The sequence below is a fragment of the Atractosteus spatula genome, chromosome 14 (assembly GCF_055471065.1).
Source record: "Atractosteus spatula isolate fAtrSpa1 chromosome 14, fAtrSpa1.hap1, whole genome shotgun sequence".
Lineage (NCBI taxonomy): Eukaryota > Metazoa > Chordata > Actinopteri > Semionotiformes > Lepisosteidae > Atractosteus > Atractosteus spatula.
In genome coordinates this window covers 17,510,973-17,521,612 of record NC_142719.1, presented here as the reverse complement: position 1 = coordinate 17,521,612, position 10,640 = coordinate 17,510,973, and the positions used below count along the sequence as shown (strand labels likewise).

Below are 10,640 nucleotides of genomic sequence, written 5' to 3'. Positions count from 1 at the left end.
AAAGCTCTGGGACGCTGAACAAAACTTCCTGAAACATATCAAGTTGTCCCAGAAACAAACCTCTGCAGAGCTTTACTTTAGCATTTGGTGCCCCCTAGTGGGAGAAAGGGGATGATAACTGACTCAAGTCATTCCAGACCACAATCCTTACTTTGCAACCTGGAGAGGATCATGTCATTCCCACTTGAGCTGCTAATTACTTAATTGAATCAATTAGGGACCTGACTGGCCTTAATCACCACTGTTTGGGAAGCCATCGAGAAGCTGGGGTTCCTTATTATAGGCTATAAAACCTACAACGCTCTGGCTCCCCCTGACAAAATAGCAGTGAACTCCAGTTAGCATCATATTCCAAACAGGCCTTGGGAACCAGGACACAGATCACACCAGTAACAGCAGATAGAGATATTTCACATATCTAGAACAGTGGCACATATTTTAATAGGATGGGATGCATACACATCCATGCATTTCTGATCTTTTCCCAATCTTGTACCTGGAATATCCCTGTGCCTCCTGTTTTACTTACTAGTATGATTAATATTACTATTTGCTTTTGAAATTGAGCTCCAGATGTTGAACATTAGGGCTAGAGATCATCACGAATGCAGTGCTAGGAAACAGGGCCCCTTGCAGCACTACGAAGGCCTATTGTTGTCAGGTTAACATCATTGGGCCCAGTTCTGTAAATACATCAGCAGGAAGAAATCGGTTTGTTATGCTTCTTGTCAACAATACAATGCATTAAGCGATTTCTGAAACGGGAGACCCAAGTGCAGAAAACTGGTTAACAATCTTGTCATTTAAGTGTTAAATGAATCAAGACCTCAGCTGCGACAAAATGCAGGAGGCACAAGGGTGGGGGGACACTGACATACAGATGACCTGTCCAGTCCTGGGGTGTCCTGGTTTTCTAGCTTTTTAAAAGCAGTATTACCTGAAGGAGCTAAATGGGTCTTAACAGGCCAGTAATTAGTTAATGAGCTGAACTGCAACAACAAAATCTTCAGATACACCAGCCCTGTAGTTCCAACTAAAATTGGACAGCCCTTGACCATGCAGAATGAGGCACGGTGTGCAGAGGAATTGGTGCTTTCATGGCTCCCCCTAGTGGTCACAGAATCTCCCTTCGACCCGTTGGATTGGCTTTAACCTCTAAACCTCTATCCCAGAAGAAAAACACAGAAAACATGCGGATTGAATTGTTTTTACTTGGGCACAAACTACAGCAAACTTTTTTTTTGGGGGGGGGGTAACACAGGAAACAGGAACTTCTCCCATTCTTAAGAAACTCTTCAAAAACGCAAAACATGGTTCGAGTCAGAGCTTTTGTGCAAAGCCCCGCTTAGCTTATTAGAACTGGTACAAAACGAGACGCTTGCTGTGGCTGGCCCTGGGAGATAGCATTAGTGCTTCAAAGGGCGAGGGGGTGATGTAGAACAATAATAAAAAAAACATCAGTGCTTGGGATCCTAACCTAAGAAGGGCGCAGGACGGCACAGATGAGACCCTTTCATTCCTTTTTGGCGAAGTACTCCTTACTCTTCTGAACGTCCGGGACGATGGTGTCGCTGCCCGGTTTCCAGCCTGCAGGGCACACTGCAACACGAGGGAAAACGAGCATTAACTCAGGCTGGGGCATGTGGGACTGCGCTGGCTTGCAGGGGCCGTGGTATGCGTGTCATGATCGGACAAGATCGGAGAGCTCGTGTGGAACCAACCCCCCCCCCCCTCGTCCTCACCTTCCCCGTGCTTGTCGGTGAACTGGAAGGCCTGCACCAGGCGCAGGGTCTCGTCCACCGAGCGCCCCACCGGCAGGTCATTGATGGTGATCTGGCGGAGGATGCCCTTGTCATCGATCACGAACAGCCCCCTGTGATGAGAGAGAGAGAGAGAGAGAGAGAGAGAGAGAGAGAGAGAGAGAGCACAGAGACTGAAGAGGAGTCTCGGAAAATTCAAGCCAGGAATTTGTAACCAGACAACAGGCACCGGAAAAGTGAAAGGGGACACGGGCTTCAGGAAAAGGGAACTCAATCCCTGATATTCACGCCTGGTGCCAGAGGCTCGGAGCAGCATCAGGATTTCATTCCAACCTGGGCTCGCAAGGGCTATTAGAATCAAGTGTTCATGTAGCACAGCTGCCTTACAGTGCTGGAGCCCTGGGTTCGATTCCTGGGGCTGTCTGTGTGGAGTTTGTATGTTCTCCCCGTGTTTACATGGGTTTCCTCCAGGTGCTCCGGTTGCCTCCCACAGTCCAAAGTCTTATTGGAAGATTAATTGACTCCCGGGAAAAGTGGCCCTGCTGTGAGTGCGTGTGGCATTTGTGTGCCCTGCAATGGACCAGCGTCCCTTCCCATCCCCACTGCATCCTGCCTTGCGCTTAATTCTTGTTGGAATAGGTCCCAGCTCCTCCACGACTCTGAATTGCATCGTGTTTACAAAACAGATGGATGATCATTTAGATCTTTACTCCCACTGTTTCCAGGTCTTTAGTCACTGAGGATTATAGGTCACCTACAAAACTACCTACTGTATGAACTGAGGCACTCCAGGACCAGGAGTGAATCGGTGATGATGCACGACAATGCCACAGGCAGAGTGCACTCAGGACGCAAAACCTGTACAGACACCTACAAACGCACACTCCCCATATGTGCAGAGGCCAGCAGGTGAACCACTGGGTTTTCTGCATGCCGAGGGCAGAGTCTGCGTATTCTCGGTCAAGATACTGCAATCATGCAAGCCAGCTAAAATGCCGTCTTGAATTATAAATCTGAAGATAAGGCCCAGCAGATTCCTCGCCCCTTTCATCTGTAAGAGAAGGCATCTTTGCTTGCTTCAGTCCTAGTTATCCAGTGTTTCAGCAGCTTTTAAAAAGAGACCCATTTGGGCCAGTTGTGCTCCACAGTGGAGCCACGTTACCATGTGCAGTGGAGCACATCCTGACCTGCGTTTCTCTGCGTCCTGTCTAAACCTACCACCCAATACGAGCAAAACAAATGACAAACTAACAGGGAGAATTTCATTTCTTGAGTGCTTGAGAATACAAGTAAATGATGCAATGTAAGATCTCTGATGTGCAACTAAATTCAGGGTTAAGACAGGTTAGGCATCAAGCCCTCCAGGCAGGGTCATTCGAACCCTCGTACTGAGGTCCGATGCCAGCGGGGAGACGGACCGACCTGTAAGCGATCCCCTCGTCCTCCTTCAGCACGCCGTAGTCCTGGGAGATGGACTGGGTCAGGTCGGCCACCAGGGGGATCTTCATGGCTCCCAGACCCCCTACCTTCCGGGGGGTGTTGGTCCTGGGAGGAAACAAGGATGGGGGGAGTCAACAACATCCTGACACACCTGTAAACACACCTGCATTAAAGTACTGGAGGGGCTTTATTGTATCCAGGATCCCGAAGGTTAACACTTGGGCTGAGTGTTCTTTCACCTCATCCCGACTTGAGTGGCCTGATTGAAGCACTTCAGTGGCAGATGGGTCCCGCGGTTCTGTAGAGTTTAAACTCGCCCTCATTCGACTCAGTCGCCCCGACAGCCGAAATTTATGAGCTCCCAGCTCTGGCACATCAGAAAGGGCAGTTCAGGGCTTGTGGGCAAGCCGAGACCTAGCAATTTCACATGCCACCTGGCTTGTCTGTATGGCCCACTCCTAGCAGAAGCACAGACCTGCACTGAGAAACCTTCTCAGACAAGAGGGTTTCTGGGCTGCCAGAGTGTGGCGAGAGGGGTAGTTTGTGCCTATTCTGTGCCTTATCTAACAGTCTCAAGCCTGCAGTCAATACAATCCACTTCATTTATCTCCCCTGGATACATTTCAAACAGAGGGTTCACTGTGCAGCGCTAAGAATGCAAAAGCATTAAATAACAATTTACAAAAACAGTCAAGCCTTCATACTTTCAGTGAAGCGTTTGCTCTGTATCGTAATGTGTACAGTCATGGGGGGATGTCCGATCTCACTGGTCCTTGTGTCGCCCAAGAATGAATTTGAGACTTTCAATTTGAGATGTAGAACGTGTGGTAACATAGGCAGTCCCTGTTATACGTCTCTCCTCTACTCATCCTTGCACACTTATAATGATCACGATTCCCGTAACTGGACCTAAAAATTTCCAGGACTTCCATCAATTTTCAGAGCACCAAAAGCCAACAACATCAGCGGCTCATGGATTATTTTGTTCCAGAAATGAAGAATTGTGCAGAGTAAAATCTAACATGAAAAATTCCTCTCATACACATTGCTGTTGCTCATGGCGTAGATTATGAATCTCTGAGCTGCAACATCAACGTTGCGTTCTTACCTCCACGCAGTACGTCACTGATCCAACCAGTGGTCACGAAGTATAAATGTGTGAACAGCGTGTGGGGGGGGGTTTGACGAGACCACAATTTGAAAGGAGCTGGTGACGCTATTTTGATTTGTTTTTTTTACAGCTACTGTACATTAAATGTATATACCCTTGTCTGAATTGTATGTTGGGAACGTATCTCAAGCAAATTGTATTGTTCCTTATGAATATTAATTTCTCTATATAAATCTAGAGTATATATAACCTGGACTTTTTGGGGGCAGCTACAAGTGAAACAGTAACCTCTGGTCCCTAATCCATCTTTATTCCATTAATTCCTATGGAAAAAACATCTAGCATTAAGTTGTATGGGTAAAGTTAACATTCTTACAGTCCCAGAGCCTTAATGTTGACATTGTTCTTATGGGGAAAGTAACTCTACGCACGTTGTGTTGCTATATTTGCAACTTCTTGGTCCCTAACCCTGATGTTTCACAGGTATAACAAGGACATTCACTAGTTAAAGAAATGGAAGCCATTAAATAAATTAAAAGTGCAAAGTGAGCAAAAGGAAAGCAGTGTTGGACGCGTGTGGACAGTTAAGACATGTAGTTACCACTCTACTGAGCAATCAGGGGAAATCACCCTGCTCAGTAGGGTGCGTCATCTGTTCAGTCTCCCTTGAATGCTGACACTCTCATTCAGCTGGGCAGGACAAGGAGGATACATTACAGTACCTTGCTGACGGATACAGCAAGGAGATGCCCTTAACTTGTTAACGGCTCTAACGGTGGGGCAGCACACCCAGGGGACCTATCAGTGACGGGCTCGCCACCAGGCTCTCCTGTCTGCGGCTGATAAGGCCCAGGGCTGGGAGAGACACACCACGGAGCGCCGAGCCTTTTAGAAAAGGGGACGCGGCTGTCATAACGAGTTCCACCTTAAAGCTGCACTATCTACAGCCATCCAGCGCCAGGATAAGGCACCGGGCACAGCCGAGGCCTGGGAGGTTTCGACACCCACCCCACCCATCTCTCCACAGTTATTGTGCTGCATGTAGTGGATCACACAGCGTCCACATCAGTCTATACTGATCCCAACAGTGTGCACAGCACACAACGCATTTTACGTCAGGTACAGCATTTCATACTCGGGAGCTCTTTTTCACCTGCACCGACGAAAAGCAAAAGAGCACTTTAGACAAGAGATTGCAGCTGAGAGATGTACTGTAGCACCTAGAAAACAGATCAGACCCCCAGTCAGAGGGTGGTTTACTGCTGTGCACAAAAGAGAATGCGACTCCCACACACACACTAATATACACACACGCGCGCACGAGTGATTTTCTTAAGCATTTTTGAGTAACGAAATAAATCACTCTTTGAGTGATACACAAATAAGACCTTTTAAAGAAGAAACAAACAAAATTAGGTGAAATACTGTACGGTATGCGTCACACGAGATAAGACTGGGGGTCAGTGAGTTGACAGAGGGGATTCGGGGAAAGAGCCAAATTGCTTGGTGTCTCCAGCAGAAAAATGTCAAAAATAAAGTCCTGTTTTTTCTACTCATTTCTTTGTCTTGGCTGATGCCTTTTACAACACACCTCAGCTCTGAGCCCAGCTGTACTGAAGCAGGGCTATGACCGGCTGCCTTGCCGATATCTGTGCTGCAGAGCAAGGAAGGGGGTTAGGGAACGAGCAGAGCTCCGACACCCCCCCCCAGGACCCCCACTCACCAGGCCAGGTGAGAGAACTGCGAGTCTGTGGAGGCAGCGATCACCTCGCAGTTGATCTTGCGGAATTCCTCGGCGCGGTCGCTGAAGGCCACGATCTCCGTGGGGCAGACAAAGGTGAAGTCCAGGGGGTAGAAGAAAAAGACCACGTACTTCCCTGGTGCGCGCGAGCCGTTAGAGGAGGGGGAGAGAGAGAGAGAGAGAGAGTGAGTGTCAGAGTGGGACCCACTGCTCTAACACCATTATACAGGCATTGGAACAGGGAAAACCTCACTGAAAAAACCCTACACAGCTTGAAGATAAACACATCCCTGCTGCATACTGGAAGAGAGAGAGAGAGAGCGAAAGAGGGGACAAAAACATTAAACCGTGAAGCAAGACCGATTCTTGACGGGACGTCACATGACAGTCGAGCGGTGAGAAAAGAGGGAAAAAAACTCCTTTAGGGGGAAATCCCACAGTAGGACGATTCTGCACCAGACGCTTTGAAAGCTGACAGAACTCATGTGGGTTTGTAGGTGGACTGCCTTGCATTTTTAGGCAATTAATGAGGTAATTAATCCCAGAATCCTATCTGGCTTTTTCCTGACGGTTCCCAATGCCGCAACGAGATCTACTCCGGGCGGAGGGACGCGTTTTCCCCATCACGAACAAAAACATAAGCTCTTTCCTGGACAGAGAGGCTGCTCATTTGATAAAGACCACCTCTCTCGGGCCTCACAGAACAGTAGCTTGGTGGTTAAGTATTTTCGGCTGGTTTCACTTCCACCTGTGGTGAAACATGACAGTTAAACGCAGGGCAAAAAAAAAAAAGGCTCTGAAACTCAAAAGCCCAAGACGCCGTGAGAGAGACGCGGCTGTGCTTGTCGGCGACTGCGCCCCTGGGGGACCGGCGCAGAGACGGCGCCGCCGCCGCGTTACCTCTGTAGTCCGACAGCTTGATCTCTTTGAACTGGCCGTCCACCACCGCCGTGGCCTGGAAGTGGGGGGCGGGCTTCCCGATCTTGGCGTTCCCAGAAGACATTCCAGCTGGCAAGCTGCAAGGAGGAAAAAAAAAAGACGCAGGGTGGTGGTGGTGTCAATCCAGCGCTGGAATGCTGGCCTTTACCGGGAATACCGAGACAGCGCAAGGCAAGTCTCCTCTGAGGAGGATCAGCCAGCATGCGAGAGCTCAGCTAGGACAGGTCTTGGGAGAGATGGGGGACACAGCTTCTGCACCCGTTCGACAAGGGCTGACCAGCCGGATTCCTTTTATACCACAGTTTCATCATTTGAACACGTTTCTGGATGCTCCACTCAAAGGGCTTTACAGGTAATGGGGATCCCCTCCACCACCACCAGTGTGCAGCCCCACCTGGATGATGCAACAGCAGCCATAGTGCGCCAGTACGCTCACCACACACCAGCTCTCAGTGGGGAGGAGAACAGAGTGATGAAGCCAGTTCAGACATGGGGATTATTAGGAGGCCATGATCGGTAAAGGCCAGGGGGAAATTTGGTTGGGACACTGGCCCAGAGAAACCAGTCTCGACTGCTGACGTAAGAAAAGACCCGTGGCAGTTTCCTGGAAGAGTGCCGTGCAGCTGTACGCGTTCCTCTTCCTCGCTCGAGCAAGAGGAACTGGCTGGGGTAATTCAGAGGGGGGGGTTCCCTCTTGTTCTTCTCAAGAATTCCCCACGCTCAGATCTGCCCCTTCCCAGCACTGGCTCTATCAAGTGGGGGGGCAAGAGCACCTCGAGCCTAACAGAGCACACAGGAGGGGGAGGTGGGGCGCGGGTGCACACGAGGGCCCCCCGAGACGTCTCCGTCCCGCCACACGCTCGCACACGCCCCTCGTAGCCTTCAGGGGGGCGATGAACACCCGTCACCCCCGCACCCCATTTAAAACAACAGAGCTGCGCAGAAATCCATAGTCACATGCAAGTCACTAATCCTACAGCTCCCCTGGGCCTCCGGCTTTGGAAACAGCCGGATATAAAGAGGAGCAAGTCCTTGGGGGCACCCATGTGCTCTCTGGATTTCATTCCAGCAGGGCTCCTGATGAGTGGTTAATTGATTTCTATTTTTTTATTCAAGGCACGTTTAAATAATCCCGGGGGGTGATAACAGACTTCCACCCTGTCCCAGTCCCTGAAGTTCAGACTCCCCCACATTCAGCTATTACCTGATTAAGACGATACGGGGGAAAAACACGCCCAGTGTGGACGTTTGACACGTGACATGCTGCGAGCGCTTGTCAAAAATCAACTTTTAATCAATCACCTATTAGCAGCTGGTCACGCACAAACGGCCCCTACATTTGAGGAGAAACAGTTTGAAGTTGTGAACGCGAACGGCCTTCGAAGTACGGGGATTGAACAGGGAATTTCTGAAACGCGTATTGAGCGCAGAAACAAGTTGTCCGCTCGCGTGTTTAGATAGTTGGTCAACTAAGAGGCATCAATCAGCGCTGGTGATTTACAGCGCTGCTGGGGTGTAAACCAGCATAAGAAAGGATCCCCAACAACAGAGTGGGGAGCCCCCAGATTAGTCGGTTTTTTTCCGATGAAAGAGACAAACAAAGCGCATGAACCGAAACTTTTTTAATCAGGTAATGAAAAACTACGATTATCTTTCAGATGATTTTGAGAAATTGAGAAACTTAATGCGCCTCTCTCATTAAATTACTGCGTCCCATTCACCGGTTAGAACAAAAGTCTAGACAATTGTGTCCAGAGTACAAAAGGCGCTCTTCACGAAGATTAGAAAATAAGTGTATAGAGAGACTTCAAGGCAGGGCGAAATATATCGGATATCAAGGAAGACTTATCATCACAGTGAGCTGTGGCTCGGTCACTGCAAGATAAGTTAGACAATTCACTTCTGACACAGCAAAACGCATCAAAAGAGCTCATTGTCCTCGTTTCGCATTTTCGCCTAATAAATCCGCTTCGGAATTTGTGCTACATATTCCGCTCGCAGTATGCACTAAAGGAAAATAAGCCTCTACTCTCAAATAAATGGCAAATGCAAGAGACAGCACAGCAAGTGTCGTGACTAAACTACGGCATTCGACTCTATGGAACGTATAAAGATAGAAACGACATATTCAATAATACTCCACTCTACAAAGGAATAAAATGAAGCACAGCGGGAGACAGAGCCCGCCTCCATTCATTTCTTGAGCTCAAGCCACCCGACACAATCAAGTCTTACTATGCATTCGTTCCCCACACACACACAGCTAGTTGCATAAAACGCAAAATTGCAATCGCTTAATTTAACCGGGCATGCAAAGTGTTATCTCATGTCATTCTGCAATGGACACTCACGAGTTGTTATTCTGAGGTCTCGAACAGCTGTGCGCTCTCGCGTCCACAAGACAGCACTCTGGTCTCGCACTTGACTCCGCAGCAGGAGGAGGAGCTTGTGACCGGTGACCTCACGATAAACCCGCCGACTCCACTTCTCGCGAGAGTGCCGCCGGGTCGCATTTCAAGACGAATCTAGAATTATAATAATATAATAATAATAATAATGTTCTGAAATTAGGCCTGGTAATTTCACCTACAGAAAAGCGAGAGAACATTGATATGGGAAAAATTGTAAACATGTAAAATTACGAAGTACGTTACTAAATGCATTATTAATGTACCGATTAATATACAGAAACACATTTGGAAAACAAACAGATATATAGAGGGATATAGAAAGATCGATACACACATGAAAGAACCATGTTATTGCTATATCAACTCACAGCTGGCAGCCCATTGGAGCTCAGCAGGTACCTGGCCAGTACCTGGATGGGAGACCTCCTGGGAAAGCTAAGGTTGCTGCTGGAAGAGGTGTTAGTGGGACCAGTAGGGAGTGCTCACCCTGCAGTCTGTGTACTGACCGGGCTCACACATGCTGAGTTTCAGTGGGCTGCCAGTTATGAGTTACAGAGTGATATGGCTGCTGGCCATAGGCAGCAAAAAAGGCACTGTCCTTTGGATGAAATGTAAAACTGAGGTTCTGATTCTGTGGTCAAAAAAAATTCCAGGGTCTGTTTTGAAAAGAGTAGGGGTATAACCCCTGCGTCCTGGCCAAATTTCCCTCTGGCCTTTACTCATCATTGCCGGTCTCTGAACTGGCTTCATTGTTCCTCCCCACTGATAACTGATGGGTGGAGAGTGTACTGGTGGGTGTTGGTGGTTACCTGTTAAGTGCTTTATAAGTGTAAGGATATTGTTTCAAGAAAAGATGATGTTTGTTTGAAAAGTTTGTTTTTATTGTATTTTGGTTTCAGACTGTTACTTGCCTAAAAATGTGTATAGAACAAATTACTAACTTCCACATAATAATATTCACATTACTTTGAATGTAATTTTACTGAATCCAATATTTACATATTTTTAAAGAACAGTTCATGTAGTTTTCTCGTACGCTAGACCACAAAGAACTACAAATCCCATGACGCACCACATAAATACGATAACACTTATTAACATTTTATACTTTTATGAGGAATAATCTAATCTCTTAAGAACAATAACATTAGTCTGAGTAGTTCTTTTTACGTTTCACATTAAAAAAAATTGTTTATTTTTATTTACTACAGCGTCAGGAGTTCAAAAGGTGAAAGGTC

General features: G+C 47.7%; 1 protein-coding gene across 1 annotated transcript; it reads right to left on the bottom strand.

Moving 5' to 3' along the window:
- Window positions 1-1,193: 1,193 nt before the first annotated feature.
- prdx2 (peroxiredoxin 2) lies at window positions 1,194-9,397 on the bottom strand. Its single transcript, XM_088932068.1, has 6 exons — window positions 9,343-9,397; window positions 6,953-7,068; window positions 6,035-6,188; window positions 3,183-3,305; window positions 1,743-1,873; window positions 1,194-1,599 (listed from the first exon to the last, which is right to left on the bottom strand). The coding sequence occupies exons 2-6, from the start codon at window positions 7,053-7,055 to the stop codon at window positions 1,514-1,516; spliced, it is 597 nt and encodes a 198-aa protein (XP_088788194.1). The 5' UTR covers window positions 7,056-7,068; window positions 9,343-9,397; the 3' UTR covers window positions 1,194-1,513.
- Between the last annotated feature and the right edge of the window lie 1,243 nt (window positions 9,398-10,640).

What these genes read in the sequence shown, in the direction of transcription:
- prdx2 (XM_088932068.1), bottom strand. Translation starts at nt 7,055, where the DNA reads ATGTCTTCTGGGAACGCCAAGATCGGGAAGCCCGCCCCCCACTTCCAG. An exon ending in CAGTTCTCTCACCTGGCCTG is followed by an intron (nt 3,306 to 6,034) that starts GTGAGTGGGGGT and finishes GTTTCCTCCCAG; the next exon opens with GACCAACACCCCCCGGAAGG. An exon ending in CACCGACAAGCACGGGGAAG is followed by an intron (nt 1,600 to 1,742) that starts GTGAGGACGAGG and finishes CTCGTGTTGCAG; the next exon opens with TGTGCCCTGCAGGCTGGAAA.